Below are 26437 nucleotides of genomic sequence, written 5' to 3'. Positions count from 1 at the left end.
AGAAGTGGATAACATTTTTCATAAGTAGATTGCCCCAAGATTATTGTCCTATATTGTGACTTTACTATGTAATTTATTTCATCTGTTTTATCAGGCTCCATGTATTTGAACATGTCTCGTAGCTTTTTTCTCATCAAATTTATCAGATACATTTCCCCTCCTTCCGTGTCTCCAAATCGGACATTTTCACCGTGCCAACAGAAACCGAAGGCTTTGCTGCAAATTAGCCAGTTATCACTACAATGCAGATCTGTGTGTGTGTGTGTGTGTGTTTTACGTTGTGGGAATTAAGTCGACTGCAAGCCCATTCAAACAGGTGTGAGGAGCAGTCCCAGGTGGCGCGTGTTGATCGGATACGTGGCCATATAGGAGCACAATATGAGCATCTTTGCGCCTTTTTTTTAAGGGTTGAGCAACCCGCATCCGAAAATAGTGTTGGCTGTTAGAAAGTAGGTCGGTAGGAACTGAGAGCGACGGTTGTTTCCACGCTTTTGTCTGTTCTTTGTTGTTTAGCGAGGACTGTGGGTTTTTTCTTTTTCTCTTTTCCTCTTTCTTTCTTTTTTTTTCATAGCCCACCCTTGTGTGGAGCGTTTTACGCACAGGTGGGAGATACCCGTTCAGCATAGGACAGCCCCCCTCTCTGCTCCTCAGCGGATGATGTGAGGAAGTGACATTTTTCACCGCTGCGGTTCGGGACAGCACGGCTCCTCTGCAAACAGGTGTTCTGCTCTCCGGGTCACTTTTACTAGGAAACCGCAAGAAGGAATCGCGTCCCATTTCCTGAACCAAGCCTCCAGGACGCGGGACAGCGGGGACCAGAGGAGGAAGATAAACCCGTTCAAGTCTCTTCTTTATTAGCCTGGGCTGTTTGAGCGGGTACAGACAGAGAGAGAGGGAGGGAGAGTGGGAGCGATGGCAACGAAAAAGGCGTGCGTGGATGCGCCCAAAAGGAGCCGGAGTCCGGTCGTGTTGGAGGCTGAGATGTTCAGAGAATTTCAGGACTGGTGTCTCCGAACTTATGGAGACTCCGGGAAAACAAAGACCGTCACCCGGCGAAAATATAATAAAATCATGCAGACACTGTTGCAGAACGACGAGTCGGACGGCGTCTATGTCGACAACAGCCACATCAACGCCAAATTCAAATTTTGGGTGAAGTCTAAAGGATTTCAGGTCGGGACCAACGTTCTGGGAGAGCACAACAAGAAAGGAGCACCAGGGAAGCCCGTTCTATATGTCCCGGTCAAGTCAACGGTAAAGTGTGTGTGTGTGTGTGTGTGTGTGTGTGTGTGTGTGTGTGTGTGTGCGTGTGCTTGTGTGTATATGTCACACACAGAGAGAAAACGTGCGTGTACACGCTCACGGGGTGTCCCGTTGCCGTCCATAAGTTGTCATTATTTAAGGCTGCACCCACGCGCCTGTCACACGAGGAAAATCACGACTTGGAATGTTTTGTGGTCCCGTCTCGCTCTCATCGTTCCCGATGAAGCTTCACTTTGTCCATATCCCAACCAGAACAGCCCTACTCTCATCCCTTGCTGCCATAGCAACCCCGGTGCCTCCTGGCAATCGCAATTGTAAAAGGTAGACTATCACGCGCAGCCATCGCGCCAGTGAGGTTGAAGTCCTGTCAGCAGCAGGAAACCGACCGCAGAGCACGAGATAATTGACTAAAGGCAACATTTTGTTTCTGTTGCTGTCCAGATCTCGTGTAGCCCGGTTTGGTGATGTTGTGCGCGCGCACGTGGATGCAGAGGCATGTTGGAGGGTCGGTTATGTCAGGGTGCTCTGGTGTGCCCACTGATGTACTACAGGCTATTAACGCCAACTTAAGAAGTGAAAATGTCCTCTGTGCTGCGAAAGCTCAGCAGGTTTGATTGTCAGCTATTCATCAAATGGCACGTGCCCCCACTGTCCCATCAAAACCGAGAGACACTGAGTGTGTCTGTGCGTCGAGATTATTGGTATTTCTCTGTGAGAGCAGATATCGGGTTCTAAATATCTCATATATCAGACATTTTCATAAAAATATCTTCATGTAGACACGATGTGTTTTCACTCTACTTTCCATTGTCCTGGGCAGTATGCAGGATCGGCTTTCAGGACTCGTTGCTCTGGCAACACCTGTGCAGTCCAGGATAGCCTGCCTGCCTCTGCCGCATTTTATTATGTAGGTTGCCTTCCGACATTAAGCTCCTTTGAGCCCGTTTGAGGCTGTCTTTGCAGGAGAAATGTTTGAATTTTTTACATTTAATTAAGAGTGGTAGCTGCGCGTAATTGGTGACCACGTGAGGGGCTGTGGCGGAAACAAAAGGGTCTGCTCGGGACTGATAGCGACATACGCCCACAGTGGGTGCCCAGACTTCACTCCTCCGTGTCTCTGGATGATGGGGGGTGATATTTCTTTCGTGAAATAGATGTCAGGTCACATCCGTCCAGTTGGGAGACTGCGGGTGTGCCAAGGGTTAAACCTGACAGCTTTTTTCCCCTCTTTTTTTAAAAGTCGAACATAAACATGTACATGATGAACTGCCACACAGTGCCCCAACAGCTCTCTTTGCGCGCGCGCGCGCCCATGTCTATGCATGATGCTTAGGCCTGCTGTGCCAGCAAGGAAACAACCACCATCTTAAACAAGCGCCTTCGGGAATAATCTTCCCCCCACCCGCTCTGCTGGGACGAAACCTCTCTGGACCTCAAAGAGCAGAAAGCACATGTTGTGTTAACAAACTGGAGGAGATTTTGGCCCGGATTAAAGACAGAGCCCTTTGATTTGAGCTGAATGGCGCTGATCCCTCCACAGGTGTTTTACCTGTGTGAATGAGCAATTTAGATTTGGGCCAACTGCCTTTACAAAACTCCTCTAATCTCTGCTCAATATTATGTTTCCCTCTGGGCAGGAGAGCAGGTGTGGTGGGTCTCTGCAGGTGCAGATGGTGCCTGAGATGTGTCCTTGATTAGTTTTTATCTCTGCTTTTTGCCTTTTCTTGTGAAAAAAATGCCCCTGTGTTCAATTTATTTTTCAGTGTTTGGTTGATTTCTTTTTAGGACCAACAGCCAATCTGAAATAACTCTGAGGCCAAGTCACATATAAGGCAGGGAGAGGCTGAGTCTTCCTAAAACAGATGTAGCTCATGTTTACTGGGAAAAGTGCTCGTGCTTTGTTGCTAATATCATAACGCAGGGGAAGCCTCCCCCTGACTCAGCTCCACTTGGGAAATTTAAAAAACAAACAGAAATATTAGCCAACACAAGCTGCTTTTAATCATGAGTCAGAGGCCACAAATCACCCAATAAACTTGCACGTGACTGCGTTAGAGGGCAGGTTTTTTTATTCAGCCTGTGTTCATAGGCTTTATAAATAGGCAGTCCGGGGCCAGTGGAAAAGTGACACACACGTCACACACGTGCAAACTCGCACACACAATGGTCAGTGGCTGCTCACAGGGCTGTAGGGCCGGGGGCGTGTCTCTGATGCCGGAGCACTGGAAGCCCCGCTGCAGCTGCTCCCAGGGTGTGCCAAGTTTCTGTATGGGGGCAGGCATGGGGCTAAATGACGGGAGGCTGGGTGGGGGTAGGGATAGATGGTGGCTGATGTGCAGACAGAGAGGGTCTCTTCTGTGTGTCTGCGAAGCATACAAGGCGGCTTCAGTGTGTGGCGGGACAGAAAGGCAGGGCGCAGCAGCACAGGCTCAGTGTGGGTGCCTCTTTTCAAGCCAGACACAGAATCAGTTTTCTGTCCATCTCTGTCCTCCCGCTCGTACTGTCTCGTCCTGCCAGTGCACGGAGAATCCAGCAGGCCTCAGTGTGGAGATGCAACCTCGTTTAGCTCTCATTATGTCCTGATTAGAGGATGCTACAGAGGAGGAGGGGGCCAGAAACAGACACAGAGATGCATCACAGAATTGCAAACAACATGAGCCTTTTTCCAAGTGCAGCCAATTTCAAAAGAAACGATCAAATGCCTTGTGCATTTTCCTTTGGGTTGACATGAGCATTGTACTGAAAATTATTGAATATGGTGAGCTGTTGCTTTTTGTTGCCATGTCAACTGAAACCTGTAAATATGTTAATTTCTCATGAACTAGGTTTAGGTGGACATCTATCTCACTCAAAGATACTGAATACCATGTTTAAAAGTGCTAAAATTCCAGTCATTATCTTTATTTGACCATATTAACAATTTATTAGGCACAAAATGAGGAATTGGCCTGAATCTGTAATGATTGACAGTTGATCAGCAGAAAATTGGTAACCAAGGCTCCAGGGAACACTGACAATTGTCTCATTGGTAAGGTTTTCAAATGACTTGTTTTTGTTCAACCAAAAGTCAAAAGCTGTGGTTGCAGAATACTGTGTTTGTCAGCTACTGTGCTGGAAACACTTTATATTATTCAGTACGTCTCTTTTTTTAAAGCCAAAAGGAAAAAATATTCACTGATTAAACCTTGTAAAATCTGAGTATCTCTTTTTACACTTTGGTAATTGAATATCTTTCAGTTTTGATCTGTTTGCTTTGATAAAAGGACTTTAAGGACACCTCCATGGCCTTATTTTCTGACATCTCATTGACAAAGCAATCAATCAATCAATAGCTGGCAATGAAAACCAACATTACCTACAACCATAAAGTGGCAGGATGAGACCAAAATTAACCAGTACTGACACAGAAAGAGGTTTTCCAATTGGAGGATTTGAAGTGCTATTTGTTTAAAAAAATAGCCGCCTTATAAAAGAATATATTGTTTTGGGACGTCCCCTTCTCATGTAGAAATCACAAACTGCTCCCCATCTTTGTCTTTTAAAATGGACCCTAAATATTTTCACCTCACATCAGATGGGATGAGGAACATCATCATTATTATCTGATTAATTAGTCCGCATTTCCCCTGAGAGCTCGTCTTTTGTGGAAGGGCCACAGAGTCAAAAGAATACTGGCTCTATTATTCAGCAGCATTTGCATTAATGTTATTTTCACATAGAGGATCTCCAGCGCTTTTGTCCGGCGGTTTTTGTCTCGACTCTCTCTGGCGGTGCTGATTAGGAGCAACACATGGGCTCACACTCATGGGTTCAAATGGCGAAATGCTCGCTAGCCCAAACAAATATCACCTCAGATTTTCTGATCCCATTCGAGGTACAGAGAATTTACCTGAGCGTGTGTGGTGGGGATTGACTTGTTTCCCCTTTGGAGCACTTAAATGTGGATATGCGTCAGTCTAAGGGCAGGGACTCTTTGTTAAACAATAGTCAGATTGAGATCCATAGAAAAAAAAGTTTCTTTCAGTGTCTGCTCATTTGGTCATTACACATGTTGCCAAGCTACTGTGACTTACTGTAAGTGATTGACGAAATCCATACATGTGGTGGTTTGTGCGTGTATGTGTGCTCGTACAAAGAGGGGGTCGCTGATCGCATGCTCTGTGTTTCCTCCCTTCAGCTCTCTCTCTGTTGCCATGGAGAGACCGTTCTTTGCTTTCCCATAGGAGGAGAAATTAACACCATTTTTAACTGGCCCGGGGGCCTCCCCCCTGTGTGGGAGATAGTCTGAGTTGTGCTCCACATGCACACACTCACACACTCACACTCTTTAAGATGGCAATAATCTCCCAACCACACCGCTACTGTCATTTTTAATACCTTAGCAAGGCAACATTTAACGAACTGGGACAGTGTAATAATGGCTTGAAAATGGCGAGGTGGACTCTGGGATGTGATGATGTGTGTACGAGTCATTTACATATCGTTTTGAGTCAGTGACTGGAACGTCAACAGTGCCAGTCTTTGGGGCCAGTGGGACTGTCTGTGTCTCCGGCTCGGTGGGATATTGGGGATGTCACACACTCTATCAAATAATGTTCATCCGGGGAGCTGCTGAAAGAGGCGTACACACTCACATACAGATGTCGGACAGAGGGGTTGAGCTCAGTGCACCTAATGTGGATTTAATGATGGGGCTTTATGAACTGAAGCAGAGCGCAGAGGATGATGATGGAAAGAAAAGAAAAAGAGGAGGATGCGGTTTTATATATAAAGAGCTGGGGACGCTGTGGAGGTGATGGTCTCTTTCATTCTAGTTTTCTATCATATAAACCTTTATCTTGCACTGTCGTCCCTGTGGCATACACACAGAAACACACACAGGCGGAAGAAACAACCCTTGTCCCATTTATGTGTTCATTAGCTAGTTGACAGATTTACAGAGGGAAGACGGGACTTTAAAAGATGACCCGCTGTCACATCTGCAGTGAGATAATCTGAGTCATGAGTATTGTTGACACAGCCATCTTTACTCCCTCCTCACACACACACACACAGAAGGCACCTGAACACACATCACAGCTCCCTCTCCTTAAGCTACTTATTGTGCAGCCACCTTATGAAAGTAAGAATCTCCATCTATTTGCTGCTTGACTTTAAAAGTTAAGTTCAAAGCTACATTTCTGCAATTCAGATTTTTGCTTGTCACAGTCATCTGTTCAGCCGCGGAGCTAATTTCTTCTGCGACACATCTCCTATCTCTGCCGGCCTGTCTTTGTGACCCAGCTGCTTCCCATGAACCTCCCCCCACCACCTCCTCTTCCTCCTCCTCCTGACCTGCGTGTGCAGGACTGCTCCTCTCTCCTCTCAGCGACTCGCTGCTATGATGCGTGTGTGTGAGAGACTGCCAGCGGGGGTGGGGGCAGTCGACTCAACCCCTTCAGTCTCCTAGCAACAGAGCGGTTTGGTGCGGGACAGGGGAAGGCACAGGGGATGGGGGCTGGTTGTACAGTGACTGGGGAGAGCAAAGTCCTACGGGATTAGAAGGCTGGAGAGAGGGAGGAAAGGAGAAGAAGGAAGGCCAGAGTTCTGCTGCGTTGTTGGCGATTAAAGGTGGGACCATGTCTCCTTTGCTCTATTAAGTGGCATGCTGCCGAGGAGACCAAATATCTACACTGCTGCTCAACAGCTGCTCTCCTCTGAGAACCTTCAGCTACAAACTCTTCCGGGTACACGCATAGACCACTAAAACACACACTGAAAGCATGATGTGTTCAGAGGTTAATGCTTAACTCCCTATTTGGAAACAAAGAGCTCATAGGTGCACAAGGGCCTGAACAGGCCTCCAAGCAGGAAGTATGTTATTAGCTACAGGTTTTTATTTGAGGAATCCACAAAAGCAAACATACATCTCACAGTTTCAGCTCATCACATGAGATAATTATTCTCGCTCTTTTTTTGCTGGGTTTTCTCAAAATAAACTGAATGTAGTGTTGTTTTAAACTCTTGGCCAGATTATGGACACGTTTTGTTTCCCATTTAATAAAGAAACAAATAGTTTCAAAAGTATTATAAATCATGGTCTCAGGCTCAGACTCCAGCAGCAGGGTTACAAAATTATGCATCGATTCAGGTCAGAGAAAAAGCTCCCAGCTGAATATCCTGTGTTGGGTTATGCTGAGGGATGCGGCAGTGATGTGGGTGCACCACACACCCCACAGTTGTATGAGATTATCCAAATCCGGCATGAATGGACCTTACACCATTGTCCCAAGCAGCAGCGGCAGCAGTGGCAGTGGCCGTGGTAGCGGCTGTGGTGATGTCATCAGGGGAAAGATGATGATACCTCCAAACGCGATAGATTACAGCTGTGATGATGAGACGGAGGGTTGCTATTATTTCATTTATTACCATTACACGTAGCCCGTGCTGACAGGGGAGAGCAACTGGAGACGAGAGGAGGAGAGTGTGAGGGCCGGATTAAAACAAACCTGCTCTGTGAGCTGGTTTTAGTTGCCATGGTAACGATCATTACCTCGCACTTGGGAGAGCAGGAGCAAGGAGAGAGATGAGGAAGGGGGTTGGTGGAAGAAGGGAAAAAAAGATGGGATAGAGGTATGGGATGAAGACACGGAGGCAGGAAAGAGGACGCAGTCGGGGGAAAACAAGAAAGTGAAATGTCACATTATGGGAACTGTTCAGAAATGTCAAGGAGGGGAGGGGGTAAAAGTGTGATTACTCAACGCCAGAGGAACAACTTTTTTAACTCGGGACCCTCCTGTCACCCTAACAAGAAATGATCACTCCTCAACTCAGACCCAATCTGCAGAGAATGTCAGAATTTGTCCTTTCTTTGCTGGGAAGATGTGCACTCAAGGGGGAGGAAAAGAAAATACTAATCAAATGGCCAAATCCATGCTGTGCTTAATGCTTGTTGGCACTTGATGTTTAGCAACAGGTGCAACAGAAAATTAAATGGAAAACTCAGTGTTGATAGTTTGTATGGTGGGAATGGAGGTTGAAAGAGAAGTTGAGAGGAAAACATGAAGGAAGAAAGGGAGCAGAAAGCCCCATGTGGTGCTGTGGATGTAGCCTGTTGTCCTGGCGATTCTACTTCTGTGGTGTGTCACATGACCCTTTGCCCAGCACACCTGCCCGAGAGAAATAAGTAGCTGTTTCTATGGTGACAGGGTCAGCAGTACGGGAGGCAGGATGGCTGCCAGAGGTGGTGGTAGGAGGGACTGCTGGTCTTGTACAGTGTCGGTGGTGTTATTTTTAAACATGGCAGAGATGAGGTGATGGTTGCGGGCCCAGCCAGGGATGAGACTTCTCCAGTTAAAGGACAAAAATCTGAAGACCACAGGAGGTCAGATACCTTGTGTGGTGCTTTTGACTGTCTGCAACCACACGGCCCATGACTCATGTGCTTAAAGATTCTCCATCTGCTGCTTTATATTAAAGCTGCAGTAGGCAAGTTTTCAAAATAACGAGTCTAAAGTCGGAAAATTCGAACTGATACAACTTTCAGGTCCCTCCCCCAACCTCTAACAAGCTACGAATCGTCCCCCGAACCCCTCCCCCTCTGTGGACGAGGTTGTGCACGTGAGTTCACACCAGTGTGAGCGCACACAAGCCGGGGCAGACTCACGCTCAGCAGCGTGTGCACAAGCTGTGATTGACAGGTAGGATTCCTCTCACCCTAACTTGATTGGTTAAAAACAGCCGGGAGCGCTCGGTTTTTGCAAGCATGATTACAGGCTTCAGAGGGAGCTACAGATTTCGTTATTTTTCCTAAACAGCCTATTTAATATTCTACTTCCAGAATCCCATGACAGTTCAAGCTAATATGACTAAAAAATAGTTGCCTACTGCCGCTTTAAAGACCTTTAAAGATATGCATGTCATCTCTGTCGGCCCGAGGCCTCACGATAAACTGAACTCGTGTTTTTGTCCATGTTTCAGTGTTCAGACGGGAATTCGGCCCAAGACAACTCCTCCCTGAAGCGTGTGGCCGTTGTTGAAGACTTCTTTGACATCATCTATGCCATGCATGTGGAGATGGGTGCTGACCCAGGCAGAGCACCCAAACATGCAGGCCAGAAAAAGACCTACAAAGCGGTGAGTGAACACAACCAGGGAGAAGCAAGGTTCAGGTCATTGTGCTCCATCGTGATATTGGGCAGTTTGATAGCAAAAACAGCCAAATAGTATATGAAGTCAATATAAAACCAACAGCACCATCGTCACATTCTATTTCCTTTTGTCTCATCCATGTCTATATGAGAAGGCATTGCTGCTTGTGGAAAACAGGATAATAAGCATATCCAGCCCCAGTTAGCTGCAGGTGCAGGATTCAAAACCACATACAAAGGAAAATTAAAGGTTGTCCATGCATGAAATTTGCAAGCTCCCAGCAACATTTTTGTCTTGTCTACAAGACCTGCAAGAAAACATTAGTCAACTGGCCCTAAACAGAAAGATAGTCGAAGCCAAAGGGAATGTAATTCATTTTGTGACTATTTGGTCATGAAATATTGGACAAATAGAAAAAGATATCTGCATATGAATATACTGAAATAGTTGACAATGGACTAGTTGACGAAAGCTTTTCAGTACCATTAGCCTCCTAGTTTCCATCTGTAGTTTGCATGTAGTTGGATAATTTCTGGCCAATCAGCATTATTTTGCTTATATGCATGTTCACAAATGTGTGGATCCCAAATGTTATGGAACATATTTGTTGAAATTTATAACCATTCAAACAATAACTGGAGTAGGAAGGGGACTCTTTGTGAGAATAACTGTTAGCCATACACAAGAAGCCCAAACATACACTGTTTAGACTACAGTATAGTCAATGAATTCCCACAATGTTTTTCACGCTAGTGGTTTTTCCCCAATTTTTTATGCACATCTTCTTATCTTTTCTAGTTGTTGTAGCAATATTTTTTCGAGATTTGTGCCCCTTGGGAATCTCTATGCTCCTGCAATTATAGATTACAAAGATGAGTACCTGCCATGCACCAGGTTATAAAAACCGTTAGGTGAACGAGTAACTGAAATAAGCTGCATAGCATGCCAGCAGTAATGCACCCAACTCTGCTTAAAGATTAAATGTTAAAGATTAGATATTTTCACGGGGATTTGTAGAATATAGTAAAATTGAGTCAGTGGTAATATGATCGTCTCCGTTAAGAGGTTTCCTAAAGTCCTTTTTTTGACTTTAGGTAGATTTCATCCAGTTGACAAAATCAATGTCTGTAGAAAAAAATGGACTGTATAAAAGAAGTGGATACAAATGCAAACAAAACAAACATCTGAATATAATCGGGTCCACCACCTAACTTCATGACAATTTGTGGCCAACAACCATTCACAGTACCCAGAGGATAATACCTACTTTTCTTGTAGTACCACCAGCACTTTTGCCTTGGATTTACTCTATGTTTTCTGTTCAAATGTAAGCTTGTAATAATGCTAAATCCACACAATAAACATAGTTTCATCAGCTAAGAAATACCATTTTTGCATTATTAGCATATTGATGTTAGCATTTAGCACAAAGAAGGTTTTAAACACTTGGCTTAGTTCCGTTCTTCTTTTTCTTTTTTTACATTAGGTTTCTTGTTTAGGAAAAACTATAAGTAGCTAACTGTAGCTGTGGCAACAGGAAGCTACAGTTTTGTGTCTACAATGTAACCGTCCTTTTGTTCTCCTGAATGCGTGCCTGATGAGGTCCATCACAACACTTGATAAGTGTAAAAATTTGTTTTGGAAAGCCTAGAAATTTTCAGCATATTTTCCTTTTTTCATTTACTTTGTCTGAGAAGTGGACCGCAGCAGGTGTGTGAGATGGTCATTTTATTTGAAAACGAGGCCAGTAGTCTTTTAGGGGTCTCATACGTTGAAGCGCCACATATAGCAACTAAAAACAGAAGTGCCAAAGACCAGCTCTGGGAATATAATGTATAATTTTTAGCATCAGGAGTTACCAGGGAAACAACCAGCCACGTTTACCAGAAAAACAAAGCACTTGTGCTGCTCCAACCAGAGGTTTTTCTTTCTCTTTTTTTGTGCCACACTGTTAACGTCTGGAACAAAGGCAATCTGTTCGTTTGTGCTGCAAGCCTAGGTCTTGAGTTTGTTATCCTAACAGAGCAAAGGCCTTTGTTTGCAGCTTTAAAGGTGCCGATGCAGCATTGGGGATGTTTAGCAGGACTTTGGCAGCCCTCCTCTCCTCCCAACCCACCAGGAATTAAAAAGAAAAAAAATCAGAGAGCCAATTGCTCCTGCCCTGTAGAGAGGTCCTGTCACGTCTCATAGTGTGTACCCTTTTGAGGAGGCAGCATCACTGGGGCAGGGCATAATATGGAACTGTCACTGTGGCCTTCTGGGAGGTGCACGCTCCTCTGGGTGGCCTTTCCCTCTATGCTGCCTCAAGGGGCCATGAAGGGTGCGGGGTACGGGCATACGGCATGGTGGGCACCCCCACTGCCTCTCCATGGTCACGTGAAGGTTGTATTTTACAGGGAAACGCCAGAGGGGGTGAGAAGGGGAGGGCGGCATAGCAGTGGAGACAAACAGAGAGGGAAGGCTGAGCATGAGAAAGAGGTGGAGATGTGTGCTGGCTGCACCTGAGGAAGTAGTAGGCGAAACAAATCAGAAAACACCTTGTTGCATTTTGAGACATAAAAGCAGGAAATTTCATGGGACTGAAGCTGGAATGAGACTATCCAAAAGCACATGCAATCGCCTAAAGTGAGGATTCCTCCTCATGTCATGTTGAGATAACATATAAACCCTATCCTTAACTTTCACACTCACACCGTTAGAAAGCACCCGCACAGTTTGTGTTCAGCCACAGCCTGAACCAAATCTACCGCTGTAACCCAGTCTCCTCTGCTCGCTCCCCCGGCACAGATAGCAGAGACCTATGCCTTCCTGCCCAGAGAGGCGGTGACTCGGTTCCTAATGAGCTGTGGAGAGTGTCAGAAGAGGATGCACATTAACCCCAGCACTGCGGAGTTCAAAGGTAAAAGCACACATCTCACCTGCTCGTTCTGGAGACATCATTAACTGCCGTGCTATTTTTGAGATCAACCTTTCAGATTTGTTAATGCTGAAATCCTTTGACATACTAACATGGAAAAGGGTTCATTACTATGTTGCAAGAGATATGAATCAATCAATTCTCTACCACTACAGGACTGTTTTTCTGATAATCATAAAATAAATAGTCCTATATTTTTATGTATTTCTATATATCATTAAATGTCTTAATGGCTGAATCCGTAAGTTCTACATTGTCCTGTCAGACAGCTGAGTAGCAATGATCTGTGGCGTTTAAGAGTTTTTGAATGAAACTGTCAATAAATAAAACATATGTGTATAACCATCACTGACATGATGTAACAAAGACTCAAGAGGATTGGCTCCCTGGGATTGTGTAAAGCCTCTAAAATGATCGCAGAGTTCCTCTAGTGGCTGATGTTGAGACTGCAGACAGCTTCGAGCCATGGTTAGGTTCCTGGTACAGCAGAGGCCCAGTTTTTAGCCTTTTGCAGGAGACTGGAGCAAGTCTGCCACACAAGATTGTCCGATATTAGTTTAGATCCTACATAACTTTGGTAGAATCCAAAAAAGTTTTACCCATTCCTAATATGGCAAAGTTTTCTGGTGCCAATCAAAGGTGTGAGTGTCACTCTTTACAGTGGGAGTGGAAGCTGGAATACCCTGTCAGCTGAACTGCAGGAAATACCAGCTACTGTTTCTGTTTCTGTTCATCTTCTGTTGTGGATTTTATTTCTTTTTTTGTGATGACACAGTAAGATGGTTTAGTTTTGAGACTTGTGAAGTTACAGCAGGTTGTGTTATATGAGAAGCTGTTTTTGATATGCAATCTACCTCACAGCCTCACAAATGCAGCGATAAGATCACAGAATCTGATGTGACAATGTTACAGCCTTCAACATTCATCTATAAATGTTACATTATTATCATCGTGTTCAATTTTTGCTGTGCTCTTTCTCAACGGAAAATAATTCATTTCAGAAATTTTCAACTGGGTTAGATTACCTCCTCTTTCAACAACACCAATTTCTGCATTTATGAAGGCAAAATGGGTTTTTTTTCCGTTCTTTCTGGATAAAAGATCTCAAATGACAACTCAGCACTTCCCGTGTTGAAATTTAAATTTTCTTGTTTTTGATAAAGCTCCAAATATATTCAGTGGCTAACAGGTCTGGATTGCAGGCAAGCTAGTTTAGCATCAAGACTATTGTACAATAGAGTCATGTTACTATAATAAGTGCATAATTGGACTCAGCATTGTCTTGGTGAAATAAGAAAGACCTTCCCTGAAGAGATATCAACTGGAAAAGCACGTTAACTGGGTGCTGATAACAATCTAGATGGTCCGTCTCCCTTGTAGTCTCCATTTTTGAGAATTTCTGGTTTCGATTTGTTTGATGATCACACAAAACACAGAAGTCAGGCCAAGGGAAAGCTGCTTTTTGGATATTGTTTGTTTATTTCTTTGCACATTCCAACTTATATTTGTAGATACAGACGCAAACTATTCCTGAGCCTAACACAGCGATTTTAAACACTGAATTGTGTCTGTTTTTACTGCTGTTTTAACTGCCGGGGGCCTCACAGCCGTTCAAGCTCACAGCCATTCAATATAATGTTTTTTCTCTATTTATTGCATTTCAAGATTTCACAAAATTTTTTTAATCTTCTCTTGACAATACTGCTGATAATTGTGTAGTACTTTAATTGGGTATCACATTTTAGTAGCTAAGTATATAGTTTCTATGTAGACATGGCAGGGAACTCTTGTGTGGAATATTATTGTCATGTAGAGATATGAAGTAGCAAAAAATACAAATATTTCAGTAATAATCAGTGGTTAATTTGCAGATTTACAACATTTTTCTATTTTAAATGCAGCATGAAAGTCAATTTGATTATCCCACTTGCATATAAAGGGATTAGTAATGTGTGAATTTCTTTTTCTTTAGAAAATGACAGACCCACCTCGCTGGTCCCGGACCTTATTGATTACAACATGCCTCTCACTGCTACCTATCTGAAGCAAATGAAATTGCAGTGCATGACTGCCACAGAGAGGGTGAGTGCTGCTCTCTGCAAGTGAATGTTTGTGACGTGTGAGCACTTATACAAGCTGTCCCAACATATTAAAAAAATATGTAATACTGTTAAGATCTTCCTATTCAGCACAACTGTATATGCACTGAGTACACAGCTCTTCAAATGATTTTCTTTTGAGGTTATCACTACATGCAGCCCGTGCTGACAGGGGAGAGATGGTTTGCGCAGGCAAATTAGGACATCCTTGCTACCAACTTTTAATTCATTATTAAACAAGCACAGCAGTCCTCCTGCTGGGAGGAGAAACGCAGTGTGAAGTGAGGATTAGGAAAGCTTCTTTACGAGTGACGTCATGCGTGAAACCACTCCCATGTGTTGCTGTGACAGAGGCACTCAGGAACTGCTGCCACTAAAGTCCAGGGAGCGGTACTTGATGATGATAATGTAGAGCTCACTCACATATAATTAGGATTATCCGGAACAGTGACCCAAAGCTGTGATCTACGGGTGAGTACAAATGAACAAATGCTCATACCGTGGTCCGCATCTGTGCGGAGACTGAGTTTGAACAGGCCAATAGATTAATAATTCACCTCAAAGAGGGTTATTTCAGTGTTGGAGGATTGGAATGCATGTCTGTGCCGGGTTGCAGTTCAAAGCAGCCGCGAGTTCAAATGGCAGCATGTTTGTTTTGGTGGAATAATCACATGACAAAATCAAAAATGTGTATGGAGAGTGTTGAAGCTTCACTGGTGCATGTTGCCATGCAGAACTTTTTGAATTCTGGGGAAACAGAGCTCAAACATGATGATGTTTCTGATTAGTTTTCTCTTTTAGCCTTTTCTATCAAACAGTATCACTTATATGCACTGTATTATGGCTATTAAGCTTCGATATATAATTAGTTGGACAAATACAGCCAAACTATGTTTTGGGTTATTCTTATTTTCTAATAATTTCTTAGAGAGTTTTTTGTCCTAACAAACCCAAATAGAAGTTTAATAAAACAAAAAATGAATAAAAGCAGCACATACTTATAAATGAGAAGCTTGACCCACAGACATTTAGTTTGGAAGATGAACTAATTGCCAAATGCTTTCAAATTTTCTGTTGCTTAGCTCTAGTTTTCAGATTTAAACTAAATTATCTATATGTTGTGTTGTGTTTATCCCACTCTTGATATGCACAATTTGTGATGTATGCACACTTTAATCTATTTAATTTAGAAATATCTGATTTCTTTGTCTCAACCTCATTTGTAAAAGCAGCCCTTCCTTCTTCATCAGCTAAAGATTTCTCTTAAGCCTAAACATCAATGCTGCTACATACTCGGAAATGGTGTGATTAGAGACTCTCTCTTTAATCCTACATGGCTCACTTGGTACCTAATAGAGCCATCACTGAGCATTCTGGTCCTCTGCAAACCCCTTACAGTGGGACAGCCGCATGTTCCCAGGAGTTTAGGCCTATTTGTGTGCTCGTGTGAGGGGAAATCAGATGACAACATGTATTTTTCTTCTGTCCCTGTCACACAGTGGTCCCTCTGAGTGAGATGCCGTCTGACATATGAGGGCACAAACGCAGGTCATTTGTATTAACGTGAAGCAAAGTGGCCTGGGTGGCTGTTTGAAGCTCAACAGCCAAAGCTTGTGTCAGCCTTTGAGTAGTTTGTGAGATTATTAAGCTCTCCTTAGCTAATCCTTGCCCCAGTGGCGTACTCGTGTTTTTGTTACGCTACAACAAGCATCTACAGGGTCTGTATGTAACAGAGTTAAAAATAGCAGTGCTCTAAGAAACATATTAGTTAACAGAGACACTCCTGTAGTCCCTATTTTACACTGCTGTTTGGCCTCACAATGTTTTATTACGTAAGGGTCCATCAAAGGATAGATTCACTTTTTATTTCATTATAAATTCATTCATTCGTACATTTTCCATACATGTTTTTTTTCCTACTTATGGTCTTGAGGGACTACAGCCTATCCATTGGGTGAGAAGGCAGAATAGGTCGACTGTCCTCACATTTTTCATAAATTACATTTGTGAAAACAATTGTTTTCTGTAAACGTCCACAAGAATCCTTGTTAGAGAAATTTAAGTGTAAGTACAGAGCCGTCATTCTGCAAAATAAGTCAAGCTGAAGCTAATAGGAGGTTTTCATTGCAGCCCCTGTGGCACATTTCAGCAAAGGAAACATTCCCTACAAAGGAATTTCAAAGCTAAGCATGAAGTCATGCCACTAAGCCTCATATTAGCCTCCACAGAACTTAGAATATATTTTTTTCACAGTGTTATTATTAGTAGTAGTAGTAGATTTTTATCCAGAAATTTCTTTAGGTGAGGATTTCATTGTGTTCAGTATGCCCAGTTGCTGTCAAATGTGAGAGTATCTCCACTCTCTCCAGCAGTTCAGTTTTCTGTTCCAGCCTCATCTCTCTCTCTGTCATGCCTTTTCAGGATGACAGTTCGGTGAGCAGCGAGGACATGAACAACGCTGAGCCCACATGGGTAGCAGCTGAGCAACCCGCAGTGCCTGAGCCCTGTCCACCAAACGGAGAGAGGGTCAGCAACCCAGTAGCAGCCATAAAAGAAGAGGACGGTAAGACGTGGCTGGCTGCAATACAGCTGCGCAATTGTGCTTCCTGTTAGTACTCGATGTTAGTTGCACAGTGCAACTTTCATTTGGCTTTATTTACATCTGCTATTTGAAGGTATTCTTGCTAAAAAAGGAAGTTTACAGGTTGGTGTTATGCAGGAAACAGCTTGCCTTGTTCTTAATCCAAATAAATCCACTCTTACAAGGGGGTGGGACGACACCGCAGCCCCAGCCCACCGTGCACCCCTCTCTGTCTGCGCACAGAGCTTTAAAAAGTAGGACAAAGGCTGATATTAACCCTCGCAGATTAGGCATCACTACAGAAACTATCCAGAATAGGGCAAATCGGGAGAATTAATATGTCTCTCTGAACCTAAATGTGAAACATGTGGACATCATGTCACTGGAATCAGAACATTCAGCTGGCTGAAAAGCTGTAATATTTCAGACATAAGGGAATGAAGGCTCCCTTCCCCCATCAGTCCCTCCCCATCCTCATTTCTCTCTCTTTGCTGTAAAAACTCCTTACATTCCCTCTTTGAACCCTAATTTTTATTTGTCTTGACAGCTGACCCCAATACAAATTTATTTAACAATTTCAGGATGCACAGCGTTAGGCAGGAAGTCCCCTCCCCCTGACATAACACACCCACGCTTGGTCACAGAAATCCCGCTTGTTGTAAACAAACCTGAATCAATGCTAAAAGATGACGAAACCTATCTCTGCGTCTTCGTCCTGTTCTTTCCCCTCTGCCAGATGATGACTCCTCGGAGAGCAGCAGCGCCAATGGGCTGCCGGCCCTGACATCCCCGGAGGTGCTGACTGTGGGTGGGACCCCCCCAGATGGTGGGGCCTCCTATGGTGAGGCAACAGAGAACGGGTTGAGCGCTCCTCTGGACTTCAGCACCACCTCTTCCTCGTCCTGCTCAGAGGATCAGCAGCCGGTCAATCTGAGCGAGAGACTGCTGCCGGTTGGGAGCTCGCCGCCAAATGCCTACCCTGCAGACCCCAACAGGAAGTACCCCATCAAAACAGAGTTCAATAACAAGGTATTGACAGAAAAGGGTTTCTCAGTTGATTGATTTGTCTTTCTGTGTCGTGATAGTGGATGCTAAAGAAATTTTTGCGTGTGTTTTCAGTCCCCTCCTTACAGCTCAGGAAGCTATGACTCTGTGAAAACTGAAATGAGCATGAGTGCAGAGGACTTGACCTCTGGTCGGGCCCAGATAATTGACGATGACGATGACGATCATGACGACCATGATGATAGTGACAAGATCAATGACGCTGAGGGGATGGACCCGGAAAGACTTAAAGCCTTCAATGTAAGTGACCAGTCAAACAGTTGCAGAATTTAATTCATAGAGACAGAATACATCACTCTGTTGTCATCAGCCTGCCAGCCCAGCTTGTAAATCACTTCCTTGCAAATACCAAGGAAGAGAAAATAGGAGCAGTAGAGTTGCAAAAATTCACATTAGAGCAAGTAAGCATAGAAATATTGTTATGCATTTATTTCCATTCCTCTTGTTTTCATCACCACCCCCATCCTCTTCATACCCTCTCCTTTCACGCTGCCTCCTTGTTTCAACTCTCACACCCCGCTTTCGACCCCCCTGCTCCATTGTTTCTGCTCTACATCCCTTCTCTCCCCTCCCCCTCTCCTCATTTCTATCAGATGTTCGTGCGTCTGTTCGTGGATGAGAATCTGGACCGCATGGTTCCCATCTCCAAGCAGCCCAAGGAGAAGATCCAGGCCATCATCGAGTCCTGTAGCCGCCAGTTCCCAGAGTTCCAGGAGCGCTCCCGCAAGCGCATCCGCACCTACCTCAAATCCTGCCGCCGTATGAAAAAAGGCGGTTTTGAGGTACAAAGTGCTCCTCATCCCTTGCTTGAATGTTTTCATATGTAGTATTCATTTCTTAGTCACAAAATTGCATTCATAATAAAAACGAATTCCTTAAACCCCATTGGCAGATACGACCAACACCTCCTCACCTCACCTCTGCCATGGCTGAGAACATCCTCGCTGCTGCCTGCGAGAGTGAAACCCGAAATGCTGCCAAGAGGATGCGGCTTGATATCTACCAACCGGTGTGTTTGAATCTGCCCAGCAGGGATTTTAGTCAAATATGCATCTTTAACATAAACACAACATAAACTACAGTGTTCTGTCCAAACTGATAACATTAATTTACCCGTAGGACGAGCCTGCCTCTGTTGACAAATCCATCTCGAGGGATGCGGCCCCTGTGGCGCCGTCAGGGTTCACCATTTCTAGCGCAGCTTTTGCCCAAGACCAGCTCTACACCAACGGAGGCCTCAATTACAACCTGCGGGGATATGGGACAGTCGGCAGCAACCAGCAGAGCTCTGGTGCTGCACAAACCAATGGTGAGTCAAGATTAATGAAATAATGCAGCTAAGCAAAGACATTATTTTGCTAGATGTTAAGAAAGAAAGGCCTCGAACACAATGTAATTAAAAGATCGGTTAATCTAACTACAAAACTACACTAGACATAATGTCTTCCTGTTTGCTGGCAGAGGTGAAAGGACTAATTACACTTTTTATTTGTTCGGGTTTCGAGGTGTTTATTTCAGTTTTAGTCTCCAAAATTGAAAATATATTTCCATCTGCGTGGGACAACTTGCAGTCAAACTCTACAAAAACAAATTTGCATTGTGTATGTTTCTCAACTAAAAGTATAATAATACAGTATGTATCAATACTTGTTGGGATGATGTAGAAGTTTAGTGGATAAGAGGATTTTGTTCCATATCTATTCTGTTATTATTGATTACATACTGGATGATGTTAGTTGGTTAGTTAGTTGTATCTACAAAGATTGCCAAAGATAACACAGGTTAGCAGCAATTAAACAATATTCTTGCATCAATAAGGTCAGTCCCAAAGAGCTATTAGCTGAAAACTTGGCATATCTCAGCATGGTGTGCAGTGTTTCCTTAAAAGGTTTCAGGAAGTTGGACCAGTGGAGGACAACAGAAGAAGTGTCAGGCCTAAAAAATTATCAAAAGCAGGTGAACCTTATCTGAAAGGGATGTCCTTTAAAGCTGCGGTCGGCAACTTTTTTTTAGTCATATTAGCTTGAACTGTCATGGGATTCTGGAAGTAGAATATTAAATAGGCTGTTTAGGAAAAATAACGAAATCTGTAGCTCCCTCTGAAGCCTGTAATCATGCTTGCAAAAACCGAGCGCTCCCGGCTGTTTTTAACCAATCAAGTTAGGGTGGAGGAATCCTACCTGTCAATCACAGCTTGTGCACACGCTGCTGAGCGTGATTCTTCCCCAGCTTGTGTGCGCTCACACTGGTGTGAACTTACGTGCACAACCTCGTCCACAGAGGGGGAGGGGTTTGGGGGGCGATTCGGAGCTTGTTAGAGGTTGGGGGAGGGACCTGAAAGTTGTATCAGTTTGAATTTTCCGACTTTAGACTCGCAATTTTGAAAACCTGTCGACGGCAGCTTTAAAAAACACAAAATCCATAGTCGACCTGACTCAGGACCTGAGAGATGCATCTGGACCTTTAGTTGATCCATCTACTGCTCACTGAAGCCTCATCAGAAACGGAAGGGTGGCTGTCCAGAAGCCATTCTTAAGGAAGGGACACCGAGAGAAAAAGCTGAGGCATGTTGAATGACACGAGAACTGGATCTCAACATTATTGAAGCAGTATGGAATCATCTTGACAGAGAACAGAACAAAAGGCAGCCAACATCCAAAGAGGAGCTTTGGAATGTCCTTGAAGGATCCTGGAGAACTATTCCTCAAGACTACTTAAGCCAATAACAAGAGAGTTCAGGCAGTGTTGAAGAATAAATAAGGTCATAACCAAAAATTGCCTTTCATGCTCATTAGAAGTGTAAAAACAATTTTTTCCTTTTCCTTATATACTGTATTTCTATTCTCGTTTCCACGTGTTTCAATAAGTTACTGCACTTATTTTCTATTTCTCGGGCCTGTTTAGATGTATAAACTGAATTGAATTGAAGTGTTTAATCATCCCTGTTGTATCCCAAGGTCCCACAGATCTGAGTATGAAGTCCATTGGCCCAAACTCCACCTCCTCCAGCTCCAACAGTCACGGGCAGGGAGGTGGTGGCGGCGGAGCTTCAGCTCAGCTTAGCCCTCCGGAGGTGACAGCGGTGAGGCAGCTCATCGCAGGCTACCGAGAGTCCGCGGCCTTCCTGCTTCGCTCTGCAGACGAGTTGGAGAACCTGATCCTGCAGCAGAACTGAGTCTGAGCCAAACTGTGCCAACACCCTCCTCCCAGCCTGCCCATCTCCGTCGCTTTGTGTCATGCACATTTGGATAGACGTTCAAACACACACACACACAAAAAAAAAAACCAGTTGTGATACTTCAGTGCACAGTGGGTCCTGTAGGTATGGTACCTTTACTTATTCCCACATATTCATGTATTTGGACAAAACATATCACAGGCTGGGAAATGTTTATTTATGCATTTGGTTCACTTTGACCTTAGTGCCCTGTTTTGTGTAGCCATTCATCCCATTCGCTTCATTTTGCCACCGGAACCTCCATTCGTCTCAGGAAGTGATGATCGATGTGGGAAAAAAAAGATGTGTGTTGGTACACAGGCCAAGGTGTTGAATTAGCTTACTTACCGTGACACCAAATCGAGCTGATTTGTGCAGATGTGTGAAGAAGTAAAGAGTTAAATAGCAGTGAATCAGCACCATTACTTCTTTCTATTTTTACACTAATGTAAAATACGCTGTACATTGGCATTGATTTGATTGGGTTGTCTGAGTCGAGTCATTTCTAAATCCATAGAGGAATCGCTGCTAAAACATGTGGCAGCCTGCCACTGACCTGTTAACCTCAACAGCTACGTCGGATGTGCTGACTTACATATCCACAAAAGGAAAAAATATAGAGAAAGAAAATTAACAGTACGCTAGTGTCAGATCCATCCAATATATGGTCGAAATTTTGCTTTGTTGGAGTGGCTTCCAGACACCTCGGTATAAGGCTCATTATCCAGCGCGACTTTCCTTTCAGTTCTTTTGTTGTGAATCTTTCTATGACGGGCAATTTCTCGATACTGAAAAGGAGAAGGGCTTTTTAGAAGCCTGGGTATGCAAACTGAGGTCACAGACACCTGTCAGGGAAAAAAAGGAGATTAATGTAGTGTTTAGACTCTCGGTTTAGAACCAGTGCTACTGGAAAATGGAAAAAGGTGCAATATTGGAGATAATCAGTAATGCTTACTGAGATGAATGCGTTTTAAGAGGGTAGTACTTCACCACAATCCTCTCCTGCCCAAACAGTCAAGTTGTAAAAAGAAAAAGAAAAAAGATATCCCTTGCAGCATTGTAGCCTATTTCAATGTTGTTGTTTGTTGTGAATACTAACCTCATGACTGAGGCACTTTCATGTATTGGGATCAGTCTTCTGTTGCGACAGAAAGGAAATAGGACCTGGCAGAAAAATGAGACTTGATGTTGGACGTCTTTTTTACTTTAACATGGTGTTTTGGGGAGTTATTTTGTGAGCATTCGGTAATCATACCTAAGTTAGAAGGGCACATACAGAGGAGCTCACATGCATCTGCCACTGAGAGTCAAATGGATGCAGAGGGCATGAGCGGGATGCTCAGCCAACATACACCCCTTCTATCCGTCCGTCTGTCTGTACTGTCCCCACTGACCTCAGCTTTTCCAAACTCTGAATCACATCTCCATTTTCCGCATCATGTCCAAACACACACTGTTTGAGAAGAAGCAAGAGACAATCTTTGAAAAAGATGTAATCGCATCCCAGTTTACTCTCCCAGCTTTCTGCAGTGGTGTGTGTGTGTGCGTGTGTGTGTGTGTGTGTGTGTGTGTGTGCGTGTGTATGTTTGTGTGCGGTCTGAGGACACAGGAGTTCTCAAAGCAGATCTAGAGCACAGTCTCACAACTTTAACTGGTGAGTCACTCAGCACAAAAACACTTGTGTAAGTGTGTACGTTTTTCTTAAACCCTTTTATTTTTTGTTGTTGGTGTAAGTCTTGGTGTTAGCAGTGTGCCAATTTTGTGTTTGTGTGTAAGTGGAGTGACCCAGTTTGTACAACATCAATCTGTGAAGATTTAATTCCGCGGCTTTAACATTCCAATGACAATGACTCTTCAAGCAGCCCAAAGTGGCTCGCACCTTATTGATTTGTCAAAGTTTAAAGAGATATTTTTCTGTATTTATCACAAACCTTATCTCGCGTGTCATTTATCAGTCTGCTTCACTGTCATCCCTCGGTTTATCACCACCACAAAGCCAGTCTGGAGCTGGACATGCATGTCCTAAATGATCATTTTGGGTTTTTTTTATTGCCATGCCATGATTGGACCGCATCACATTTGCATTCAAATTCTATTATCTATTGCAAGTTTGGAAGCACTTTATAGCTCAGGATTAAGGTAACGTAAGGCGGCGATTTTCGCGTGTCTTTACCTCATTTGGAGTATGAGCTTCAGTTCACACACAGAGAGAACTGATTATTTAAAAAGAAAAAGACAATTTGACACAGCTCTCAATCAGAGGCCGTTTTCATTTGGAAACATACTGCTTAATTGGAGCTCAGTTTGAACTCATCATTGTGCACGGTCCATCTGAGGGGTGTTTCATAGCAGAGGCTCAAAGAGGAAAGGATTACTGTGTCTATGAGACCACACTCTGATTAAACTTTACTTGCAAACAAGCACATGCAGCTGCTATATCCACAGCCAAAAAAGCATAACATGTTAAAAAACAAATGATAGCTTAGTCTGTTGCTGCTTCTCTAACTATGACATTAATGGTTCAAATCTGCCACAGGTAGCTTTTTCTTTTTGTAAGTAAAGTTGAAAATGACCATATAAGTGTGGATGTATTGGCAGCAACACACTATTACTGAGCTGTTTGAATTGATTTGGTAAAGACCGAAACAGAGATGAAACAGGGTGAAAATAACTCACAATTCATCAGATCAATCTTGTTTAGTGATACTTTTTTGCATTTAGGAATTTCCTTTTCCTTTACAAAGCCCAGAATTCATACCTTAACAAAACAATAAGGCTTTTCTTCCGTTACATCATCACTGTGTAACACATTTACATATTTACGGCTCAGTGGCTGGTTAAGCACACCCCAAACATAGAGCAACTGCTATGCACGTTTCCAGTTTTGACCAATAAGCTCACCAATCTGTAGGGAATCCTTAAAGAGACAGCAGCTAAAACAAAGTTTTTCAGTCAGAAAGTGTCAAGTGGTGCTGCAACACTGCAAAGTAGTAGAAATAGTTTTGACTTTGAAATATGTAAACTTTCTACTAGACCCCTCACCCAAGAAAATGGGCTCTTTAAACCCATCTTTATGAAACAGAATTTCCCACCTTGCAAAGCTAAGCCTACTTGCCTCAACACCCCTCTGAGCTCAAAGAGATGAAATCCCAGATGAGTCCTCGCATGTCTTCCTCGTCTCCTCCAACCTCCTTGTTTGTTACTGCAGCCATAGCAGATCCTCTTCACTTCATGTCAACCTCAGTGACAACACGTTGAAGCTCATTTTCAGAACCAAACATCATCTTGCAGATTTTGTATTCTGTCTACGCTGAGCAAAAGTTTTAGCTGTGTGCTGGAGTAACTGTGATCAACGACAACCTCTTGTTGTCATGTGGTTTTTGTTCTCTTTTGTTTAGTTTTTTTCCAATGATGCCCAATGGATTTTCTCTTTGTATTGACTGGACAATGTAATCTATCGGTGTTGATTAAAATGCCCTGGTAGCTTGTGGATTGCTAAAGTGGTCAGATAAATGTACTGTATAGCTGTACAAAGAGTGATAAAAGATGTTTTAAACCTTTCTTTTTTTCTGTGGGTACAGCACTGTTTGAAAAAAAAAAAATCTAAGTGGTTTTAGCCCTTGCCTGTTTTAACTTATCATTTTGTGATAGTCTGTAATACTTCTATTGTTATTTATATTATTTGAATTGTTGCCTCTGCTGCACCGATAAGAGACTGTAGCTCTGTGCAGGGGGTTGTACTGTAAACCTGTGTGAAGCTTTGTATTTTCCCCTCTGGTTTTGGACTCAGTGAAAGTGTGATGTTTACATGTACAGTTTTTCCAGGATATTTTGCGTTGTTTTGTTTTTTGCATTTGATTCAAATACACACACCCCCCCGCCCCCCCATCTACTCCCCTAATCTGTGTACATTTGCCTAGATATTTTCCTTTTGTTGTTTCATTGCATAAAGCGCAGACATGACCTCTTTGACTACTTGGTCACATGGTCAGAGGGTGCCGTGACAGCTGGCTGCGGTCAGCTCGGCGTTGTGGTGGCTTCTAGCATTTCAAAAGGTCATATTAAGTAAATGGGAGCTTCCCAACTTCTCAAAGTGGACCAGAAAAGATTTATTAAGGATTAAGATGACTTTAGTCAACTGTTTTAAAATACTGTTGTGGCCTAAACGGAGAATGGTGGGGTGTAGGTACATTTATTAAACTACATTAAGTGCTCATAATCTTTTAGTATCCTGGCCGTGTGGTCTGGGAATACTTCTTGTCCTTAACCCGACTGGTGCCCTGAAAGGTACACTTTGACCTGTTGTAATATCTCCTCGGTAACATAAAAGCCATTCCCCTCTCCTGGCCTTTTAAGGGGAACCCATAAACCTCAGGAAATACTGAATCTCCAAGTTTAGTTTTATCCGCTAATTTCTTCTGAGATGAGATTTAAGTCTCTTAACGAAAACCATTAACATTTATATGAGATGTCTATTGTTTTGTACATTTATCATTGTGATTTAAAAGTGGAGCTTTTTCCAGTACCTGTGACTTAATATTTTGATCTTTTTTTTTTTTTGGAGTGTTTATAGGTATGGATATTTATTATTATATGTGAAACTACAAAAAGACAAAAGAAAAGGTTGAACCTGTTTCATTTGTATGTTTCATGCAAAACTGTCCAGGTGAGATTCTATCTGCCTCTTACATATCACTAATGAGGGACCTGTGTTTGTTTGGAAATAGCGCTTTTTCAGTGTTGCATCAACGCTATGAGAAAAAAAAAGAAGAAAAAAAAACAGTGGTTTACCAACCGCAGAGTTGCAAGGCTCTCCTCTTCTCCTGAGATGTCAGTAATTGAATAAAATAGTGCGATGAGCTATCAAACTGAGACTTTGCCTGTGGTTTCCTTTCTTCCTTTCATGTCTGCAAACAGTTGAGTCTCTGACAGAAAAACACATTCAACACGTCGCTGTTCAATGCATTTCACTGCAGTTGGCACAAGAGGGCAGCAGAGTCACAGCAAGGAGGTTAACACCATCAACAGTTTTCAGAGGTTACAATCGCATTCACATTTTTACGCACACGCCTGGCCTGTCTAACGTCACAGGTTTCACCTTACGAAGCGGTTACAATGTGTCGTTTTCTGTGTGTTGTTGCACACTGTTGTAGTGAGCTAGACCC

At 43.4% G+C, this 26437-nt stretch overlaps 1 protein-coding gene across 1 annotated transcript; it reads left to right on the top strand.

Annotated features, from left to right (window-relative positions):
• The first annotated feature begins 448 nt into the window (after positions 1-448).
• Positions 449-26138, top strand: nol4la (nucleolar protein 4-like a). Its single transcript, XM_075475141.1, has 11 exons — positions 449-1254; positions 9223-9378; positions 12181-12292; positions 14283-14392; positions 16831-16972; positions 17727-18019; positions 18110-18295; positions 18649-18837; positions 18948-19064; positions 19175-19364; positions 21013-26138. The coding sequence occupies exons 1-11, from the start codon at positions 913-915 to the stop codon at positions 21228-21230; spliced, it is 2055 nt and encodes a 684-aa protein (XP_075331256.1). The 5' UTR covers positions 449-912; the 3' UTR covers positions 21231-26138.
• Positions 26139-26437: the final 299 nt, after the last annotated feature.

The sequence above is a fragment of the Odontesthes bonariensis genome, chromosome 10 (genome assembly GCF_027942865.1).
Source record: "Odontesthes bonariensis isolate fOdoBon6 chromosome 10, fOdoBon6.hap1, whole genome shotgun sequence".
Classification (NCBI taxonomy): domain Eukaryota; kingdom Metazoa; phylum Chordata; class Actinopteri; order Atheriniformes; family Atherinopsidae; genus Odontesthes; species Odontesthes bonariensis.
The sequence above is the reverse complement of the archived record's forward strand: the minus strand, read 5'-3'. Positions and strand labels throughout refer to the sequence as shown.